We start from the raw sequence: 23,270 nt of genomic DNA, 5'->3' as shown, positions 1-23,270 counted from the left end.
CATTTACCGGTCGGTAACGGCCGAATTCGGCCGTTACCGACCGGTAATGGCCACCTACATCGGGCCCTTTGTCTTAAGTTTGTCTTAAGACAAACTTAAGACAGACTTAAGACAGACTTAAGACACAATTCTAACTTACACGTGAGGTCTCATTACAGCATTTTTCCATTTCAACCATCTCCTGGAAGGTGTAATATGATACTTTATAAACTGCAAATCTATGATTTATAACGAATGCTACAAGTTCGAAGAAACAGGTTTATTAACATATAAAATCCCCTATCAAACAGAAATTGAATATGTGGGCAGAGGATGAGAGCTGGGGACCATTAAAGTGGCAGCATTGTTGATGCATTACACAGTCAATACATCAGGAGAAGAGAAACTCGCTTTTCCTTTTCCAAGTCGATTCGTGTAGGCTGAAATTGCTGCTACCTATTGAGCAGTGCCTAGTTGAAATAGGACTCCAGGGTGCCTCGGCGACGGATGTCACAGGTCCAGCAATGGAAGCCTCCTCCCAGGGAATTAGCATGACGGATATTCACTTTGATGGTGGATATACCTGTGCAAAATAAAAAGGAAAAAGTGTGAGTTGTGTGGACATTTACTGTACAGATATTAAAAAAGCTGTCTATTTTTATCACATGTAGCATGCGAGGGTTTGCAAAATTGGTGTAATTAAGTGAAATTTAGGCACAATCACACGTAATTACGCAAAATGCAATCATCGAGTGCCATATTTAATCGCAAAATGCGCCCTTGCATCAATTACTGAGGAAACATTTTGCAGTTTAAAAAATAGCATGAAAAAGTCAACACAAGCAACATTTTCTGAGCTAGCCGTTCGTGTTATTTCTGCATGCTACGGGTAAAATGTTGTCGCAAACTGTTCATAAATAGGCAATGTGGCATAATTCCAGGAACTCAAAATTCCAGAAATGATGCTAATTGTGCCAGAATAAATTAAATTCGACTAGGTCTAGTAGAAAGCACTTTGCATGATTCTAGTAGGTATCATGGAATATTTGTGAAATGTACAAATCGCATTGTTTAACATAATACCTTCTAGACAAGCACCATTCTGGAATGCTGAATGTTGGTGATCTGTGCAGGTGTACAAGTGAGTAAATGGGCTGTTTTTCTTGAACACTGGAAGCCCCCTTTAAAGAGTGACTGTTGCAGGTCACTGTTTCCTTGGCAATTTTGGAAATACCCTCACACTAGACCGTGGGTATTCTCATACTACTGACTCCTTCCTACCCTGGAACAGTCAGGGAGTACATCTTGCCACGGTGGGAAAACTGAGGCAGTTCTCCCAAAATTGGTGGAAAAGTAGGTAAAATGCTTAATTTTGCCTGTGAAGTAAAAAAAAGAAAACAGAAATGCAGCAATGCACAAAAGCAAGGGAGATGCTCCTCTGCCTTAGCCGAGGAGCCGCCTGTGGCCAAAAGATGTAAAAGGACGGTCGTTCTTTTACCCAGAGCAGTACACAGCCAAAGATTTCCTCACAGAAAAATACAATAGAGATGGAAAGCTGCAGTTGTCTTATACTACTAAGAGGTGTCCTCAGAGAAGATGGAAGACCGAAATTGTACTACAGGGAAGAAAAGGTATGCTCTCGTAAAAGTGTAATGTAAATGGTGAAGAAAACTGGAGCTACACTAAACAGCCTCTTAAAAAAGACTAATGCCTAAAGAGGGCAGAAGGAGGAGTACCATTCAGAGGATGGCAACACTTTGGGAGTGTCAAGGCCATTCTGGAGTGAGCACTGTTACCAATTTGGGTTACTGGTTGACTGGGGTAACAACATTGGTCAAGTTGCGATCAAAAACGTAGTCAGGGTTAGGGGCTGCCAAACCCTAAATTAACTTGTGCACACCCTCTGGTAGCTTGGTACAGAACAGTCAGTCTTAACCTAGAGGCAATGAGTAAAGTAATTGTGCAACACTTTAAACAGTAACACAGTGAAAACATCATACAAAGAGGATCCCACACCAAGTTAGAAAAATAGAACTGAGTTTAATAAATACAACAAGACCAAAATAACAGAACTACAATAAGTAGAACTGGGATTATTGAAGTTTACGTTTTATAGTGTGAAACTGCACCAAAAGCAGAAAGCGCTATATGGATAACTGGTCATGCTGGACTGGGGCCAAGTTTGATGTTTGGCTGGGGCGTGATAAAGCACAGGCCATCTACGGGACCCAGTTGCCTGCTTGATAGACTTGAGGCGATGCAGTGGTTCAGATGTGGCAAGGCTGTGGTAAAAGGTACTGTTGCATCAACATTGAGGATTCCGTTGACTGGTCTTGTGAAGCGAAGTCCTGTGTAGGGATGTGATGCACAGCTGAGGAGGTGCATCAATTCCAACGAGCAGTGTAAATACGATAAAGATTCTCAACGCAATCACCGGGGCTGCCGTTGACGAGATATGTGAGGACCTCCGCTGGGGAATGCAGAACAAAGTGGTGGTTCTGAAGGCGATGAGTCGGACCCAAGATATGGGATGTGGTGTCGATGCAAGTCTATTGCCATGGGTTCAATTCACGCAGCAACAGCAATGTGCTGCTTCTGCTCATGGATGTGCCGCTCAGCCAAAGTAATGTGTATGTTCTGCTTGACGATTCGTTGCTCAGTGGAGATGCATCGATTTTGCTCTTCAGCACCTTTGGCCCACTTCCAAGGGGCCAAGCGTTGGGTGCGACCACTCGGCAGGGTACACTCACAGATCACAGAGTCCTGGTACAGGGGTTGAAATCCTCTTATGTCCTTGAGGATTCAGATCAGGAGACCAGCAAACTAACCCTTGGAGTCATTCTCGTTTGAGGGGTCAAGAGATACAGGTTCAGTCCTTCTGTCTGGGGTGAGAGGGCAGCAGATTACCACATCAAAGTAGGAGTCCAGCAGAGTGGCAGTCCTTCAGGAGCACAGCAATGCTTCCTGGCAGGGTAGGTACAGGTCCAGAAGTGTATTGCAGTGATGGAGTCTGAGGCCCAGTACTTATACGCAGTGATGCCTTTGAAGAGGGGGAGACTTCAAAGACATGCCTTTTGCAGTGCACACATGTCCTCCCTTTCTGCCCTGGCCCCAGACTCAATACAGGGAGAAATGCAGCCCTTTGTGTTTAGGCAGGACACAGCCGATTCAGGTATAAGTGAGGCTGTGCCCGACTCCCTCCTCCCCTTCCTCCGGAGAGGGTCCTTTGAGACACACGTAAGCTCCCATTGCGAGTGGCTGTATGTTAGAATACACAATGCACAACTGCCAACTACACCAGTCATGTGATTAGAGACAGGTACCAAATGGCTAAGGAAAGAAAATGCCAACTTTCTAAAAGTAATAAATAATATGCAGCTGGAATGCACTCAATGATTCTAATTTAAACAAATTAATCTCTTTACCAACTTGAAAGATAATCCTGTGTGCACCGGGTGAGGAGCTCTGTGGCCCACCTGATTCAAAGTGAAAAGGAGCAAACCCAGATGAGTATCCAGGAATACCCAGTGTACTACTAACAAGTCACTGTATAGTGTACACAAAATTGTCCAAAGCGATTATTTATAATACACAATATCTCAATTGTAAGCAACAATAAACCAAACAATCTTCATTGAATCCAAAGATGCAAGTAAAATCTTCCAGACATGGAATTGATTGTAATCTGCTTTATTCTTGATAGTTGCAGATGACAATATTATTCCAAATAGCAAACAATACAGCTTGTAATCAGCATAAGAAACAAAACTTCAAAAATCCCAATGCATTACGGGCTATGTAATGAGCCCTTCATCGGGGAAATCTGCAAGGCATCAATAATCTTATTTTATTGAAAAGTTGACAACAATAGCTGAAGCAATCGTAAAAAATATATGTGGGTAATATTGGGGCTCAATGGAGGGCAGGACGAAAAAAAGCGAGCGAAGAGTCTCCACCTTGTGCTGTGACATGAGACCGACATCTAACATGCTTGGTGCAAAAAAACAGATTTGTGTTGAAATGAAACTAAATGTGCAAATTAAAGCGTGAACAAAATAGAGCACAAGTGCTCATGAAATTAGAAAGTGCATGAATAAATCATGATGCGGATGGTGTGCAGCATACCTCTAACGCTTGTGTTCGTGAACTAAAGACAAAACGCAGAGGCCGTCGACACACCAAAAGTAACTGCAAAGAAACAAGACTATTGAAGAGTGCGTTTACACTTGAGTGGAAATGAGTAAAAAGCGTTCTGATACTCTGACGCTTACTCTGATTGCAAGCTGTATCGTTTGTTATTTGGAAACATATCTGCAACTATCAAGAATAAACCAGATTAAAATCAACTCCATGTTCTGAAGATTTTACTTACATCTTTGGATTCCTCGAAGATTGTTTGGTTTATTGTTGCATACAATTGAGATATTGTGTATTATAAATAATCGCTATGGACAATTTTGTGGACATTATACAGTGACTTGTTAGTAGTGCCCTGGTATTTCTGGGTACTTATCTGGGTTTGCTCCTTTTAACTTTCTAAAAGTCGCATTTTCAGAAGTTTAATTTAGAATCCAACTTCTTAAACAGTTAGGATTTTAAATTAGTAGTCCAAAGACACTAAACTTGAACCAGTTATATCTTTCCAATGTTAACCAATGGGAGATATTGGTTTTGCAGTAGTGAAAAATGAATTTATGGGTTTTTCACTAATAGTGCATGTAAAACTTAAAAGTACAAATCCTGCTTTTAAATACAGTGCACCCAGTACCTTGTGACTGTCCTGGGCCTACCCTAGGAGTGGCATATATATTGTAAAGGAAGGTTTGGGCATGACAAAAGGTTTATTTTGCTAGTTCGAAATGGAAGTTTAAAACTGCACACACAGGCTCTACAATGGCAGCCCTGAGACATGGTAAGAGGGCTAATCAAGTGGGTGGCACAATCAGTGCTGCAGGCCCACTAGTAGGCTTTATTTTACAGGCCCTGGGCACTTTACTAGAGACTTATAAGTAAATAAAATAGGCCAATTTGAATAAGAGACAGTATTACTATGTTTAGAGGGGAGATCACATACACTTTAGTACTGGTTAGCAGTGGTAAAATTCTCAGAGTCCTAAGGCCAGTAAAAACAAATAAGTATGAGGAAGACAAAATGTTTGGGGTGACCCGGCAAAAAGGGCCATTTCCAACACATACCTAATGGCTCTTTCAGTAACAATTTGACTGCAATCTGGTAGTCGCAATATTCCATTAATAACTATACACAGGAATAGCAGTATTAGACCAAAAAGAAAATAAAGCTGGCCTTCTTGCACTCTTCATACATAGGCCTTGGAGGCTGAATTATGTCGTCTCTGTATCTATCTTGTGTAAATGTGAAACCATACTTGCAGCATACGCAACAAAGGCATGAGTGTGTGCTGACAAAGTTGACATCTTGAGGAAATACATACAGAAGAACTTTGTATCTAGGTCCATGACATTCACAGCCTCAGATAAGTGCTGGAAAGCTGAAACATTAATATACAGCCTGGAGAGGACCTTGTGGGAGAGTAGTATGGAGGGGAGAAAGCTTGTTGCACTGCAATTCAAACAGTTGTCCTCAGACAAGAGCACAAGAATGCTTGAATGCTGAAATTCCAACAGAGGTCATCATAGAAGAGTGCAACAGAAATGGAAAATGTGTTGCAATCTACTACCAACAGTGGTCCTCTCAGAAGAGTACAATGAAGATGAAAAGGTGAGTTTGCACTATACTACCAATAGAGGTCCTCACAGATGAGTGACATGGAGATGTAAAGCATGTTTCATTATTACACGAACACTAGTCCTCTCAGACAAGTAAAATGGTTTCATAGCACTTCCTGGGTATATACTTTTTTAGAAATGTAAACTTTATTGGCATTTTCAATAAAGCGACATTGCAACAATTTCACACGTATACATTTTAGCATTGACAGGTTACATCACATTGTTTGCTCAATACAAATGTTGCCCCCCTCCCTTCGTCCACACTGTTCCATAACCCTGCACCATATTGACCAAAAGAAACTGCAACCCCAACTCCCCACCTCCCCACCTCTCTCCCCCTAGTCGATAAGTGTTTAGTGAACTGCACTCTCTGTCTTCCATATGCGGTCTCTGATCACTAAGTCACTCATTTCAGTAACCTCCAGTCGTGTATTCTCAAGAGTCTGTGGGCTGTCTGTCCCCGTCTGTGAGGTCTCTACCCTAGGGGGTTATAAATCCGCTATCATTGTCGACCATGCCTGGATGTCGTCCTCTAGTTTTTCATCCCTCCTAACATGCACCATGCGGACACTCCTGGCGATTGCCCATTCAGTCATGTCTTTCAGCCATTGGTCAAGCATTGGGAGCAACGTTGTTTGCCATTAAATGGCAATGCATCTCTCTGCAAGTATTAAGCCTAGATTCACACATTTCCTGCTCAATTTTCTATTTTTCAGTGTTGGTAAAAGTCCCAGTATTACGGTCCGCACTTCTTTGGGAACCTCCCAAACTGTGGCAATTCTTAATTTTTGGAGAACCTCCACCCAAAACACTTCCACTTCCTGGGTGTATACTTACATTTTAGAAGGCTGGTTTGTGCAAAAGGCACACAATATTGACATCTGGAGAAAATACATACAACACTACTTTACACCAAGGCTCATGTTTTCCTCAAACAATTGCAATAAATGGAATATTAACTTTCTGGAAGATCACATTTGCCATGCACTGACTTCCACGGTAAACCTTTCCTTACTCTTTAGGAATTAGAATGTGCACTCAAATACGTAATGCCAGCTGCACAACTATTCAGGGAACACCCTACTATTCTGGAATTTGTTCACACAATGATCACACATGTTACTGCAAAACGAGTGTATAGGAAAGACAACCTACCACACACAAGTATTAGTAGTTACTGGTAAGTACAAGTGTCCAAAAAGACCTCTTATTGGGTAACTAGTTTTTAGGTGCCTGTATACATGTGCAAGAGCAAAAGGCATTCACTCAAAGTAAAGACATCCAAATGCTGAACTTAGCTTATCCACTAATCTATACTTTTTGCAGTGTGGGAGGCAGCATGATTTGTGAAGCATTCCATTTCCGGTGGCCTCCGGGTGGCGGTACTAGCCGGTTAGCACACTAGCTCCCACAGACTAATTAAAACCTGGCATTTTAGTTGTGCAACGGACGCGCGCTGATGCATGACACTCGCACTATTTGAGATTAATATTTCTAGTGAATTAGGATTCTGTTTTCTGTTTTTAAAATGTTCAAATCAATTGCCGCTCATTTCACTTTCTGGGCATTGAGGGGTATATTATCAAGGTGTTTTATCTCCGCTTTTTTGGCTTTAAAAGCCAAGAAAGCGGAGATAAAATTATCTCCCTATTACCAAGCTGTCGCTAACACCAGTTAGCGACAGCTAATAGGAGATAGCGACCATCATGGGCCCCACTTTGCATGTCAGTGATATTTATCACTAATGATATGCAAAGTGGGCGTGCCAAGATGTTAGCGGCTGGAAACAGTCGCTAACATCGCTATCTCCTATTACCAACTTTTGGAGATATTTGCGCTAAGCGCGAATATCTCCAAAAGCTAACACCTGCCCTGAGCAGTTCTTAGCCATGTTATCCAATGGGAGGTGGATAACATGGCTAAGAGCATTTGCTCGATAATGCATGAATATCGCTGACTTTTCAGCGATATTCATGCATTGCGGGCGTTTTTTATCGCATTTGCGATAAACCTTGCTAATAGCAAGGTTTATCTGCGATAAAAATCGCCGATGTGCGGCGATAATTTTTGTCTCTAAACAAGTTAGAGACAAAAATTATCGCTAGTTGTTGGTAATATGCCCCTGTGTTTTTAAAGACTCCTACCTTAGCAGGTTTTGACCTCGTTACCTCTTACTCCGGTCCAACGCGGGTTCACCCGATTGCTGCGGAGAGTAGAGAGGATTGCCTGCTTTCCATTTCCTGAGGCCTCCGGAGTGCGGTACTAGCGAGTTAGCACAATAGCTCCCGCAAACAACATAAAACATCACATTTTAGTTGCGTGACACTCACGCTAGCTGCGATTCATCTTTTTAGTTCATTTGGATTCTGTTTTCACTTTTTAAAATGTTCAAATCAATTGCCGCTCATTTCACTTCCTGGGCATTGTGTTTTATGAGTCCCAGAAGCTTCTCCACTCCTACTTCTCACGCCACACGTTGGTATAGACCTTGGCATAAACTAAAGCCCAACCAATTCCTGTCCCCTTTCTGCTCCTGGAACATTGAAACTAACACTTATAGTGTAGAGGAACAGCTAGCTCATTTTAATTCCATTGTAAGGGCCACCATAGATAATGTAGCCCCTGTGAAGCCTCTGACCCACTCTCCAAAACACACACCCACTAGCTGGTACTCCCCTGCCTTATGAACTGAAAAGGGACAGGGATGGTGACACTCACACAGTGGGCTAGACAAAGAGAGATATAAAACGGCACTGTCCTCCTATCATAAAAATATTAAATCCTCTTGCAAGCTACACATTACTCATCAGCTGGAACAATTCTAGGACTCTCGATCAGATCCATAAGTCTTACACCAATCCCAGGGCTTGCAAACGGTGGTATCCACCTCACAGTTGCTGTGCGAGAATATAGCTTCCTTTCTTACCCAGTGAATCTAAGTCATTTACCAAACGATTACCTCATCCAATGAAATGTCATCAAACCCTACAACAGTATATCCTAATTCCCCTAACAATACCTCACAGCTCGTCCGCTTTCCCTTACTCACTCCGGTAGAGGTTGATTCTCTCCTTACCAAAATTAAACCTGGTTCCCCTTAGATATTATTCCTGCAACATTCTCTTCTACATTTTCCACACAGTTTGCAAAACCCATCTGTACCATTCTTAACAGTTACTTGAGGACTGGCAGACCCCCCTAGAATGGAAAGCGGCTCAAGTTGTACCTATTCATAAAAATCTTAAGATCTCCACAACCAAGCTCTCCAATTACAGCCCCGCCTCTTTACTCCCCCTTCAGAGCAAGCTTATTGAAAAGTACATAAACAGATATTTGTCTGATTTTGTTGAAACCTCTCGCTGCCTTGACGTCTCCCAGTCAGGTTTCTGGGCCAAGCATAGTACCCAATCTGACCCAATTGAGGTAACTGATAACTTCAGAATGGCCCTGGACAATGGTCAGGTGGCACTGCTGGTGCTGCTTGACCTATCTGTGGCGTTTGACACCACCTCGCTCAACATCCTAGTGGAGGGACTTCATGGCATTGGAGTACAGATAGAACCAAGACGATTACATCGGGGACTTTTTGATCTAAAACCACCATGGGGGTACCGCAGGGTTCTTGTTGAGCCCTACTCTCTTCAACATTTATGTTACACCCTTGGCCAAACTCATGAGAAACTTAGGGGTCAGTCCCATTTCCTACGTGGACGACACGCATCTCCTCCTTACCTTTGATAAAAACAGACCTCATATACAAGTCAGCTTTTCTGAGGGCATAAAGACCATTGCTGCCTGGATGAGGATGAACTTCCTTCAACTGAACGCCGATAAATCAGAGTTCATGCTGTTTGGAGGAGCAGCTATAAGCTGGACTCCCATATGGTGGCTGGGGGAGCTGGGCACGGCCCCTTCCCCTAAAGAAGTGGTCAAGAATTTAGGATCACGATCGACCAAAACCTCACAACTGATGCTCATGCTACTGCTACTGTGGCACCTGCTTCCACACACTAAGTTTGCTCAGAAGAGTTTTCCCCATGTTGCCTTCTTCCACTAAAAACACATTTATGCAAGTCCTAGTATTACGTCGTCTGGACAATTGTAACGCACAGCTAGCCTTGGCCATCAAAGCCTCCTTAAACACATTACAAGTCGTACAGAACGCAGCCACTCATCTAGTAGCAAATGCCCTCCACAGACCGGCTTCTCAATGGACAGGGGTCTTCCTACTTGTCTGCCAAACTTACCAAGTACACTCCCCCCACAGCCCCTTCGATCAGGCTCCAAGATTCTTCTTTGTACCCCTAGAACTAAAAAGGCTTGCAAAGGTGGCAAAGCATTTTCACATTTTCACATTTTGCCCCTAGTCTCTGGAACAAATTGCCCATCCAGCTTCGTGATTGTCAGAGCCTCTCTAAATTCAGGAAACTTTTAACGACCTTTATTTTTTAGTCCCTTGGGTTTGGCTGCAGCACACCTTTCTAAGCGCAGAGATACCCCTTTGGTGTGATTCAGCACTATAGAAATTAATAAATATCACATTTGAATAGACAAATGACAAGAAACATTTGACTGAATGTCTCTATATATGTATGCACTCTTAGGAAAACATGAGGTTGGCTAGACAGTGAAAGCTGGATCTGAAACAATGAAATAAAAGAGCCTTGGACAGAAAAATGAATAGTGCGGAGTAAGTATGGGTAAAGCCGAACCCATTTAGGATCAGTGTGGGCAGTACAGATGGGGGAACAGCACTCTTGCTGAGCCTGGTGCCCTCCGCTGCCGCCAAATACAATGTTTCTACATAATCCAACTCCTCATTGACATGTCCTACTCTAATTTGAAATGTGGAGTATTAAAATGCATTCTGCAGGGTTTCTAGGTAGTCAACATTTCGGCATGATTTTATCAAATATTTCTATACTTAGTCTTAGTCTTAATTCATTTCCAGTGAATTTTATGGATCTTTGTCCATCCATAAAATTCACTGGAAATGAATTAAGACTAAGTATAGAAATATTTGATAAAATCATGCCTAAATGTTGACTACCTAGAAACCCTGCAGCCCCTTTTTCGACTGGGTTTGCTCGCTTTATGATTCACCACGGGCGAAGATCAGTTACGGGGGAGCGGAGTCAGCTACCTTCTTGATAGAAAGGGGAACAAGGCAAAGCTGTCCTCTGTCCCCTCTACTCTTTGCGCTATCTTTGGAGCCTTTCTTAAATGCCTTGACAGCTCAGGATAATATTATACCTGTACAACATGGTGGTAAAAATCTGAAGATAACTGCTTTCGCAGATGATATAGCGATATATACTACTGACTTGGTTACAGCCATTCCGGCAATAATACAAGAGGCTGAAAGTTTTGGAGCTGTGTCCGGCTATAAACTTAATGTAAGCAAGACACAAGTTATTGCAAACTACAAACCATTGGAACCAATCTTGGGTTTATGCCAAAGCGCGACTTATCTTGGAATCAAGTTGGCAGCTAATATAGACAAGGTGATAACTAGGTATTATGACTCTATGCTAAAGGAAATTATGTTACTCTTAACCACATTGGTGCTAAGGCAATTCCCGCTGGGTGCTGAAATTTACAAGATCCCATTCTTCATGACAAGGTCAGCTCGTCATTAGCACAGCTCCAGTGTGCCTCATGACGAGCTGACCTTGTCATGAGCATGGAAGGGGTTAAAAAAATGGCACATGATACCGCTCAGCCTAGTGGGGCGAATAAATTTAATTAAAATGAAGATTCTGCCCAAATTATTATATCTATTTAGATCAATCCCCTTGCAAATTAACAAACTTTTCTTTAAGAAACTAGAAGGCATCTGTAGTAGCTTTGTATGGGGCTATAAAAAAGCGCGAAGATCCATCAAATATTGGAGTTACCAATTGAAAAGGGAGGCTTGATGTTTCCTGATTTTAGATTATATTATTTTGCCACTTTTGTTCTACGTATACGGAGCTTGCTGAAAAATGAGAGTTCTTTATTCTACCACCACTACATGCTGGGATCTGACTGCAATCAATTTTTATTTCGTGTACACGATCCCAATTACTTCAAAAGAGACAAATTCAAGACCGCTAGGCACATTAAGAAAATTTGGGACCAAATCATGAATCTAGGAAAAATGTCTTACTATAATGCTGAGCTTAGACTCTGGGGTAATCCTGGGTTGCCTTGTATTTTTTCAGATGGCTTGGGGAAGACATGGGCTAGGCATGGAATTACCACTCTGGGAGACCTTTATGGCCCGAATCGTTTTCTAGATTTTGACACACTTAAACTTATTTTTGAATTAAATGATGATATGTATTTTAAATACATCCAAATCAGGGATTTTCTACGCCGCAAGATGAAGGTTGTAGAAGTATCACATTCGGACTTTTTAACGTGTCTTTACTCAGATAAAGTTAAATCACTTATCAGCTCAAGCTATGGCCATTTGATTGCAAACAAAAGGGACGATAGTGAGAAACTAGCAGCTAAATGGTCATCGAGATTAGGCGTCAACATCAACCCTAAACAGATTTCAGCCTCGTTATGCCAAATAAACCGGGTAGTCCATTCTTCCAACTTGAGGCTCCAGCTATATCGAACAGTCACTCAGTTATACTACACCCCACAAAGAATATTTAGTTGGACACGTGACAATCAGACCAATGATCGTACCAAGTGTCCGAAATGCGATACGGAAGCAGCAGGTATTGAACATATGTTGGTCCTATGCCCAAAGTTGTCTATATTTTGGAATGGGTTAACTGACGTTTTGTCGAAGAAACTAATTAATACTCCGCCGATATCGCCACAGTTGATCTTACTCGATCTTCATGATAACCCTAGCCAACATAGGGATCTATTAACTATAGTATATGCATGTGCTAGGGTAGTCATAGCGAGATCTTGGATCTCAAAAGACCCTACCAGTGTAATGGAATGGTGGAGTCTCATAAATGAAATTAATGTTATGGAACTCTCTCTAGCAAGACTTAGATGTCCTAACGCTTTGACAAAGAAGGAAAAAATCTGGGGAACTTTTTTTGAATTGTAAATATGTTTACAGACCAGTGTCAAATCTGCTGTTGCAATTACGCTTTTCTAAAAAGCATTTTTTTGAAATTATATATGTCTATTCTCTGCTTTAGCTGTTAAAGGAGAAATTGTATTTTCTTTTTGTTGTATTGAAATTTGATGAAGATGTTCTTCCTGCAATAATAAAAAAAAGAGTTAAAAAAAAAAGGATCTTTGTGCGTGGATTCTTTTCACTGTTTTCCATTTAACTAGAAATGTCAGCAGTATTGACTACAGATCACCATCTCCTGCTACTGCAGATCATGTTGATATTTACGAAGCACTGCAATTTTATCTACAATTTGGACCTGAAAAAATGTGTGGTTTCATGCTTCATGAACACTCTTGGTCGCTATTCGATAATTCTTCTTGATAAAAATGTCATTATCCTTCTTAGCACCTCGCTAACTTGTTTTCATTGAGTTTTATTCTCTAACTCATGGGATATTTGAATCACTTTCTTTATATTGGCATGCACAGTTTTAAACGTTTGCCATCTAAATGTCCCTTTTAATTTACAAAGCTACTAGGATTTCTTGGGGTGTATACACAATATTGAAATCTATTGTTTGAACTTGATATCATTTATTTTAGTGTTTTGTAGCTGAAGTCAGATTACTGTTATTGACTTGCTTGTACTAGGTTATCGTCCAAATTTGTACTCTTATATAGCTGGTGATCCAGATGTATCCTGTCAGCTCCCTGGTTTGTTTTATCTTCCAGTACAATGGGATCTGGTATACTGAGGGATAGCACGTCTATTAATAGTGGTTGTTAGATCTGGGGGTCTCTAGTTGGCAGAGGTAAGTACCTTAGACCAAGTAGGGACCCTTGCTTCTAGTCAGGGTGAAGGAATACACACAGTAGACAACCTCCGCTCTCCCTCTAGGTAGCTTGGCGCGAGCAGGCAGGCTTATCCCCAAGGCAATGTGTATAATATTTGCACTTAACACAACAGTAATCCCCCATCCACCACAAACTGAGACCACACAGGTAAGTCTATTTTATAAAAAATATATATCTTTATCTAGTTTCAGCCAGGTAAATAAAGCAGTTGCACGATAATCACTTTGTCAATAATATGTTGATCTTAATCTTGTGGTTGCAGTTACATTCAGGAAGTCTCTTTATCAAAAAACGATAGTCTCAAGTCTCTTGTCTCTTCAATACCCAAAAACGAGTGATATTGATTCACTGTACCAATGTGCTCTTAAAAACGAGCAGTAAACACAATGCCCACGTACGTTTTTATATGTGCCTTCAAGCGCTGCCAACGCGCTTTACCGCGAGGTCCAGGGACTCTTCCTTTCCCCCGGTACAGCCTCGCTCTTTCTTATGGCCCCAGGCGTACCTCGCCGAGCAGATCGCACTCGTCCCCGCCCCGGCCGGTCCCCTTTCCTCTCCCACCCGCTCTCGACAATCCAACGAGCGGCGGGGGCGGTGGTGCTGCTCACCTTGGGGGGACGGCAGGCCAGGGGTGCGGGACGCTCTTAGATTCCCTCGGCGAGGTCGGCTCTCGCAGACGGGTCGTCTCCTCTCCTCCTTCTCTCCTTGCCTGGACCAGCCAATCCCGTCGCGGCTCCTGCGACGAGCCCCTCTGGACGGGAGGCCGCCAACCAATGGCAGCGCGGCCTCGCCGATGACGCTACGCTCCACGGGCCAATTCCGTCGCGGCTCTGGTGAGGGGGCTCGGCTCTCTCACCCAATCAGAGCGCGGCGGGCTCGATCTTCGTGGCGTCAACACCGGCAAAATACGGGGCACTTCCACGGGGGTTTACTGACCCCGGGCTGCGACGGTGACACGGCCCACAATTGTTTTCAGCGCTTCTTGCACTGGGGAGGCCCACAAGTCTCCGGTCTGCACCCCACACGTGTCGATGAACACGTCGATCTCGGCCACACAGCAGGCTGGGTCAGCGCGGCGCCCTCACTCAAATTAGAGAGCAGCCAGTGCTCTAAGAAGTCAAACTACAGGGTTTCACGATCTCTTCGCCACACAGCAGCTTCAGGGGGCACAGCAGAGTCTTCTAGTCCTTGGGCAACCTTTATGTCCCTGGGTTGCAGACAGGAGGCCAGCTCTTCTCAGGCCCTTGGAGATTCAAGTTTGCAGACACAGCACACAGCAAAGTCTTGGCAGTTTAAAGCAGGTAGGGTCACAGCACACAGCAAAGTCCCTTTCTCCTCCTCAGCTTTCAGTTGCAACAGCAGAACAGGTCAGCCCTTAGAGCACACAGCAAGGCAATCTTCCTCTTGTTCTCCAGCAGTCCTTCCAGCAGAGGTTCCTTCTTGATGGTAGAATCTGATTTCCTGTAGTCAGGGGTCCTTCTCTTATACCCCAAAAAGTCTTTGAAGTCCTTTGAAGTCTTTGTGCAAGTGGGCCCTGAGCCCGGTCTAAACCAGTTCTGGGGGTAGCTGAGGCACTGGGGGTTTCCTGGCTTCCTTCTTCCTCTCAGTATCAGGGACAGAGGTGACAGTCGCCAACAGGGGGGTGGAGCCAGCTTTGTGGTCAGGCAGGCACAGCCCTGTCACTATCAGGTGTGATCTCCTCCCACTTCCCTGGCAGCAGATGCTGCCTTTCATCCACGGGCTGACTCAGACAATCCCCTGGGGGCTCTGCAGCCCCTGTCACACTCGGGCCAGACAGTCAATCCACAAACAGGCCCAGGCACACAGAAAGGTTAGACAAGAGAACAGCCACTTTCTAAAAGTACTATTCTCAAACACAGGATTTAAAAACAACCTTAACTAAAAGATGTGTTATTAAATTCTGAGTTCAGGGATATCATTCACTTATGTCCCATCTTGTTCCTATGGGAAGATAGGGTGGTATCCATTGGGACCAGCCTCCCCCATGTTACTCTATGGAGCAAGATAGCCTTACAGCAGTGAGCACACAAAATGGCTGCCGCTCACTACCAGAGCATGTGACCTGCACTAGTACATGCTCGACCTTATCCATACACTGCACCCTGCCCAGGGGGGTACCTTGAGCCTTCCATAGGGGTGACTGATGTGCAGAGACAGGGAAGGGTTAGGCCCAGCCAGTGGGGACACTGGCCAGGCGGACATGGCAGTTACTGACTGCACACAGGCCCTGCGCTGGCAGGCCTGAGTCACCACTTTAGGGCTACTCAAGTGGGTGGCGCAATCTGCGCTGCAGGCTGTCATCACCAGCCCTGGCACACACAGTGCACTTTACTAGGGACTTCATGGTGATACAAATATGCCAATCAGGTATATCCAATCAATATGACAATTTACAGAGGGAGCACTTACACTCTGGCACTGATCAGCAGTGGCAGAGTGTCCAAAGCATCTAAACCAGCAAAAACGAAATCCAGCACAGCATCAAAAATACATGAGTCAGAGGCAAAAAGATGGGGGAAAAACCACGCCAAAGGTGTCAGGTCTAACAGTGGTCCTATACACTTTCTATAGTCCTGGTGATTAATTGAGCCCAGTGCTTTGTGTGTTTGTGATTCTGTGGAAAGGCAGGTGCAAGTGTGAAAACGAATACCAGTGTCACTAATTACCTAATTTTTCAAACATCTGATGGATCGAGTGCTCGTTGACATCCACCATCACGCGCTTTTGATCAAGCATTAAGATGTTCATAGAGAGCCATTTGGATGCCATCCAAAGTGGGTGATCTAAAACCAGAAAACCAACACTATTAGAGATGCTGATACGGACTCACAAAACAAATATTGGGATTTTACATTTCAGAAATAAGCAAAGAATACCTTCAGGCATAAGGGGGGGTGGAGGAGTGACTATAGTCCAGCCAGCCTTCTTGAAGAGGTCAATCTAAAAAAACAACCCCTAAAATATAAAGCTAGTGACAACTTTTACAAATATATATTCTTCACCATGATTTAATGCTGCACTGGTCTTCAGATAATCTAAGGTGTAAAACTGTACCTGGTGGCAAGGACGGTCTGGGTTGGAAAGCACTAGGCCAGGTCCAATGATATTGAAGGTAGCATCAATGTGCATTGGGTTAGAATTCTTAAAAGAGATGATGTGGACTCTGTACTCTGGAGCAAGATGTCTTCGCATCCACTCAATGCCCTGGTAATTTGTAACCTAGAAGAAAATGTATTTTTTGTTAGAGTTCAAAGGTCCTGCTCAAGGTATTTTGCTGAATGCTCTAATTAGTGGAAATCAACTCTTTCAGCAACTCATTTTTCTTTCCCTATTACCTACTTAACAATTGCCTACAGTGTGCTGCTGGCAGTTCCCAGTACCAGAAGCATTTTCACTGACTCAGTGCAGAGGCAGAAAAGCATGAGAGACTGGCCTTGACACAGGTATGCCGTATTCTTCCAGACTAATTATATGTGATCCATTAAAGAAGAAGAGGGAAAAACCGGTTAGGACCCTGGTATCAAGCTCCACGTGGGAACTGAACATGACCCAGATGATTGTGTCTATTGAGTGTAGCAGAGAAACTCTGGAGCTCAAGACAATGAGACTTTAGGACAATTCCATATTTGTAGGAGGTCATTAGGCACTTGGAGGCAGGTTCACATAGATTTCTTTGTGCATGTGAAGCTGGAAATAAGGTTGAAATAGTAATTTATGAGTGACAACCCCTTTTGAAATTCATAAAACTTAGGCACTAGTAAAAGGATTTACTTACAAGGAGACTTCGTATGAGTAAATATCCTGTTGGCTGTGGGAAGTTGGAGTTCTGGTTTGCAGATGAGCTAGGAGTTTGTGAGCAGGCACAGTCATATGTGTTTATGATTTGCGTATGTGTGTTGTATTCATAAACCAATCAAATCAATAAATCAAGGAATTTGTTTAGCGCGCTACTCACCCGGAGGGTCTCAAGGCGCTTAGGGGGGGGTCCGCTACTGCTTGAACAGCCAGGTCTTGAGTTACTTCCTGAAGGAGAGGTGGTCTTGGGTCAGGCGGAGGTGGATGGGGAGGGAGTTCCATGTCTTGGCTGCCAGTTAGGAGAAGGATTTTCCTCCCGCTTTGGCTCTTCGGATGCGGGGAACGGCGGCGAGGGCGTGGCTGGTCGATCGAAGCTGGCGGGTTGGAGTGTAGAAGGTCAGGCGGTCGTTGAGGTATCTGGGGCCTTGGTTGTGTAGAGATTTGTGTGCGTGGGTGAGGAGTCGGAACGTGATTCTCTTGCTGACGGGGAGCCAGTGTGGGTCTCTCAGGTGTCCGGCGATGTGGCTGTGTCGGGGGATGTCCAGGATGAGTCTTGCTGAGGCGTTCTGAATGCGCTGGAGTCTTTTCTGAAGCTTGGCTGTGGTTCCGGCGTAGAGGGAGTTCCCGTAGTCCAGTCGGCTGGTGACGAGCGCCTGGGTGACCGTCTTCCTGGTTTCGGTGGGGATCCATGGAAGATCTTCCGTAGCATGCGTAGGATGTTGAAGCAAGACGAGGAGACAGCGTTGACTTGTCTGGTCATCGAGAGGGAGGAGTCCAGGATGAAGCCCAGGTTGCGTGCGTGGTCCGTTGGTTTGGGTGCGCTGCCCAGGGGAGGGGGCCACCAGGTGTCATCCCAGGCGGAGGGTGATGATGCCAGGATGAGGACTTCTGTCTTATCTGAGTTCAGTTTCAGGCGACTGTTCATCATCCACTCGGCTACGTCTTTCATCCCTTCGTGTAGGTTGGTTCTGGCGGTTGCTGGGTCGTTGGTGAGGGAAAGGATCAGCTGGGTGTCGTCGGCGTAGGAGAGGATGTTGAGGTTGTGTTGGCGTGCGATGGCCGTGAGGGGGCTCATGTAGATGTTGAACAGCGTGGGGCTGAGCGATGATCCTTGTGGTAAGCTGCATATGACTTCGGTGGCCTCTGATCTGAACGGGGGGAGGCGGACTCTCTGGGTTCTTCCGGCGAGGAAGGAGCTGATCCACTCCAGTGCCTTCTCCTGGATTCCAATGTTGCTGAGGCGCTGCACTAGGGTGCGGTGGCCGACCGTGTCAAAGGCCGCGGAGAGGTCCAGGAGGATGAGTGCCGCTGTTTCCCCATTGTCGAGCAGGGCTCGGATGTCGTCTGTGGCTGCGATGAGGGTGGTCTCGGTGCTGTGGTTGGCTCTGAAACCGGACTGCGAGTGGTCGAAGGATCCATTCGTCTCGAGGAAGCTGTCTGTTGACGGTCTTCTCGATGACTTTGGCTGGAAAAGGAAGGAGCGAGATGGGGCGGTAGTTTTTGAGGTCGGTGGGGTCCGCTGATGGTTTCTTCAGTAGGGCACTGAGTTTGGCGTGTTTCCAGCTCTCTGGGAAGGTGGTGGTGTCGAAGGAGGTGTTGATGATGTCCCGGAGATGGGGTGCGATGATGGAGTCGGCCTTGTTGAAGATGTGGTGAGGGCAGGGGTCAGTTGGTGATCCGGCGTGGATGGAGTTCATTGTGCGGATGGTGTCTTCAGTGTTGATCGGGGTCCAGGCGCGGAGGGTGGTGGTGGGGGGCGTTGGTGTGGTCGTAGGGTGCGTCGGCTGTGTGCTGAAGCTGTTGTGTATATCTGCGATCTTGCTGTGGAAGAACGAGGCGAGCGAGTTGCAGAGGTCTTGCGATGGGGTGATGTTGTTGTTTCCGGCGCTAGGGTTCGAGAGCTCTTTGACGATGTTGAAGAGTTCCTTGCTGTTGTGGGCGTTGTTGTCTAGTCGTTCCTTGAATGCGGTTTTCTTGGTGGTGTGGATCAGCTGGTGGTGTTTTCTGGTGGCGAGCTTGAGGATGGTCATGTTGTCTGGTGTTGGGTCTCTGCGCCAGGCTTTCTCGAGGGTTCGGCAGTTCTTCTTAGAGTTCTTGAGTTCGTCGGTGAACCAGGATGCTTTCTTGTTGCCGGGTCTGGCGGGGGGGTCTTCAGTGGTGCGAGGTCGTCTGCGCAGTTGCTGATCCACCTTGTGAGGTTGTAGGCGGCTTGGTTGGGGTTCGCTGAGCTGGCGGGAGGGTTCTGGCTCAGGGATGTGGCGAGCTGGTCGGCTGTGATCTTGTGGCAGCTTCTGCGGGGAAACTGTTGCGGGTGGTGGTGAAGCGTTGTCCTTCTGAAGCTGAAGTGGACGCAGCTGTGGTCTGTCCAGTGGAGTCCGGTGGCATGGCTGAAGGAGATGTCCTTGCTGGAGGAGAAGACGGGGTCAAGCGTGTGGCCGGCATAGTGGGTGGGGGTGGTCACCAGTTGCTTGAGTCCGAGGTTGGTGAGGTTGTCCAGCAAGGTGGTGGTGTTACGGTTGTTGTTGTTCTCCAGGTGGAAGTTGAGCTCCCCTAGGAGGATGTAGTCAGCGGAGGGGAGGGTGTGCGGGCTGATGAAGTCGGCGATGTCTTCGCTGAATAGTGTGCGTGGTCCCGAGGGTCTGTAGATGAGGGTACCTCTGAGGGTGGTCTTGGGGTCGGTGTGTATCTGGAAGTGCAGGTGTTCGGCGGCGGCGAAGGTGTCATCGGAGCTGGTCGTGATACGGATGGTGTTCTTGTGGATGATGGCGATACCTCCTCCTGTCTGGTTGACGTGGTCCCTCCGGGTGATCTTGTATCCGTCCGGGATGGCGATGGCGATGTCGGGCGCTGAGGAGGTGTTCAACCAGGTTTCCATGAGGAAGGCGACATCTGGGGATGTGGAGTCGAGGAGGTTCCAGAGTTCAACGGCGTGTCTGTGGACGGAGCGGGTGTTGAGCAGGATGCACTTTAGGTGGTTGCTGCTGGTGCTTGGCTTGGCGGGTGCGGTACAGGTCCGGATGCAGGAGAACTTGCAGGATTGGCAGGTGAAGGGTCCGTGGGTGCGTCCAGGGGTGGCTCGGTGGCAGCCGGGGGTCAGGCCGTTGTTGAGTGCGTTGAGGGTGGCTGCGTCGTAGGTCCGGCGGGTGGGCTGGCCTCTGCGGGGGCCAGGGGTTCTGGCGCAGGGCGCGGTCCAGGCGTGGACGGGCGCAGATGGGCTTACCTTTGGCGCGCCCACTGCGCGTACGCATACACTCTGCCATAAGGAGAGTGGGGGGGCGGGGTGAGGGAGGAGCAGCTGGGAGGCGGGAGCGGGGTGGCGAGTGGGGGGGAGCGTGCGGAGATGCTGGAGGGAGCAGGGGTGGGGCCGCGGGGGAGCAGTGGCAGGGAGCGGGGTGGGGCAGGGAACAATGAGGACAATGGGACAAAACTTATCGGACAACACGAAATAAACGAAAAAACGGCAGCAGAACAAACAGCTGACACGAGAAAACCAAGCAGGTACAGGGACAGTCAGGGACAGGGGCCAAACCAAGACAGGGGCAGTCTTGACTCGGCAGCGGTGGCGGCAGCGGGAGGGGATCGGGCACACTCGGGGTGGCCACGCGGCAAGAGGAGCGACCGGACTGACCAGGTCAGGTCAGGTCACAGCTCCTTGTCCCGTGAGCCACTCTTTATGTACCTTTGTGGGAGGGAGGAGCCGCTGGGAGGCGGGAGCGGGGTGGCGAGTGGGGGGGAGCGTGCGGAGATGCTGGAGGGAGCGGGGGTGGGGCCGCGGAGGAGCAGCGGCAGGGAGCGGGGTGGGGCAGGGAACAACGAGGACAATGGGACAAAACTTACCGGACAACACGAAATAAACGAGAAAACGGCAGCAGAACAAACAGTGATCTATCTATCATCCCTTCTCATCCTAGTAATGGTCAGGGTCAGAGTTGGACTTGCGTCAAGAGCTGAAGTAAATTCATTTTTAGAGAAGAAAGGGGAAAGATATACGCGAACCCCCCAGCCTCCTACTGAAAATAGTGGGAGTGTAGAGGAAAGGGTTTCTCCAAATGAAAAAGGTTTGCAAGCAAAAATGTGTGTATGTCCTCGAAGGTAAAGAGAAGTTAAAGGTTATCTTCTTTTTTTTTTTTTTTTCCAAAAACCTTTATTTGAAAAAGATTGCACAGTACAATTACATAGTTCCACAAATGCAGAAAATTAGGCACACCAATACATTGCAGCACAGCAGAGATAAGTGCACACTTAACGTGAAGAGTTATCATAAACTCCTGTGTGAGGCAAACGCAGATGATCAGGGGAGGCACCAGACATAGAGGAGAAAGGCAGGGATAATGAAAAGGCCGTGGACTAGAGGGGAAAAGCTTATGGACTAATACCGGCGGACGCTACTGCTGGAGAGCCGGCGGGGAGCACGGCAGGAGTCTCAGATTGCTGAGGGTCATAACTTGAGAGGTAGGTAACAAGTGGACCCCACAAATCAAGTAGACGAGACCTGGCTGGCAAGACGTCCCAGAACTCAGACAGGAGGGTTTTCCAGCAGGATGCATCTTCAAGCCATAGTGTTGCCTTGGGCGCGGGTCTACTGCCCCAAGACATTGAGAACCTGCACCGTGAAAGGACCAAAAGCATGGCAGTCAAACAGCGGGAGACGTCCGGACAAATTTTATGAAGTCGAAGAGGCAGAACACGAGTCATGTCGGAGTGGTGAAGAGGTGATTTCAGAGCTAATTGCACAAACCTACAGCCAATATGCCGAGACTCACGGACACAACCAGGCGAGATGAGCAAAATCAGCCACGGGCGTGGAGCAGCGCAAGCATCTGTCACTTGTTACAAGGCCTAATCTATGGAGTTGGGCGAGGGTGCGATCCTGACTGTGTATGTATTGGAAGTGTATCAGATGCAAGCAGTAGTTAGGGGAAAGGCATTTGATCTGATTGCAACAGTACAGCCAATCCGCTTGTGAGATCTCGATTCCCAGGCCCTTGCCCCATGCAGTGTGCGCCCAATTGGTAGAAATGGAGGACGCTGCTAGTTTTTAAGCGTACATTTTAGTAACCAATTTCTTGGGTGAGGAAGAAGCATAGAGTAGATCAAGAGTGGCTAGCAAGGGGGGAGGTTGGGGAAAGGTGGAGTGAAGCTTCCTGCAAACAGCCCAGAGCTGGTAATATAACAGAGTGTCCAAGGGGCCAGTGTCAGGGCCAAGTGAAAAAAGGAGTCCCCAGGATAAAAGTTTGAAACTGTAGAGAGGTCCAGGCGAGCAGCGTGTTTAGCCATCATGGACATCTAGAGTGGAGGAAAAGCGGTGTGATGTGTAATGGGCATAGAGTTTGCGAATAGCATTTCCAAGCCAGAGATCTTAGAAATGCCTTCCCAGGTCCAGCGCAAGTTCTCGACCGAATCGATCTCAGTGCGCAGGAGCTTCGTCGGGGCAAACAGTGCAGTTGTGAGCGGCGAATGGGCGGCAAGGTCGGCCTCCACTGCCACATTGGGTTGGAACTAACCCTGGGCATAGTGCTACGCTACGCTCAAGTAGTTTGTGAAGTTTGCGCTACTTCGCACTATTCAAATTGCACGTAGCACAGTGCAAACACGCGTAGTGTAGCAGTCATTTTTTGCTTGCTTGAGGTCCTCAGCTTAAAGTTGGCGACTGCGAGTGAGCAAAAAGACATCCAGGTGAGACTTTTTCCTCGTTTGCCATCAGCAACATCAAGTTGCGATCGCGAGCGTGGAAAATAAGCCTCCCGGTGAGCTTCTCAATGCGGGGAGGTCAAGTTTCTCATTGCTAGTGGTCGCGT

General features: G+C 46.4%; 1 protein-coding gene across 1 annotated transcript in view; it reads right to left on the bottom strand.

Moving 5' to 3' along the window:
• Positions 1 to 240: 240 nt before the first annotated feature.
• The window catches only part of LOC144766743 (glycine amidinotransferase, mitochondrial-like), a 78,849-nt gene continuing 55,819 nt past the window's right edge, over positions 241 to 23,270 (bottom strand). Inside the window, exons 5-8 of the mRNA XM_078650494.1 lie at positions 16,732 to 16,896; positions 16,554 to 16,617; positions 16,344 to 16,460; positions 241 to 562 (exon numbers count right to left, since the gene is read on the bottom strand). Coding sequence (XP_078506620.1) covers positions 450 to 562; positions 16,344 to 16,460; positions 16,554 to 16,617; positions 16,732 to 16,896 — 459 coding nt within the window. The 3' untranslated portion in view covers positions 241 to 449. The remainder of the gene's footprint in view (positions 563 to 16,343; positions 16,461 to 16,553; positions 16,618 to 16,731; positions 16,897 to 23,270) is intronic.

The sequence above is a fragment of the Lissotriton helveticus genome, chromosome 1_1, assembly GCF_964261635.1.
Source record: "Lissotriton helveticus chromosome 1_1, aLisHel1.1, whole genome shotgun sequence".
Classification (NCBI taxonomy): Eukaryota; Metazoa; Chordata; class Amphibia; order Caudata; family Salamandridae; genus Lissotriton; species Lissotriton helveticus.
Note: the sequence above shows the minus strand (reverse complement) of the source record. Positions and strands in the feature narration are given on the sequence as shown.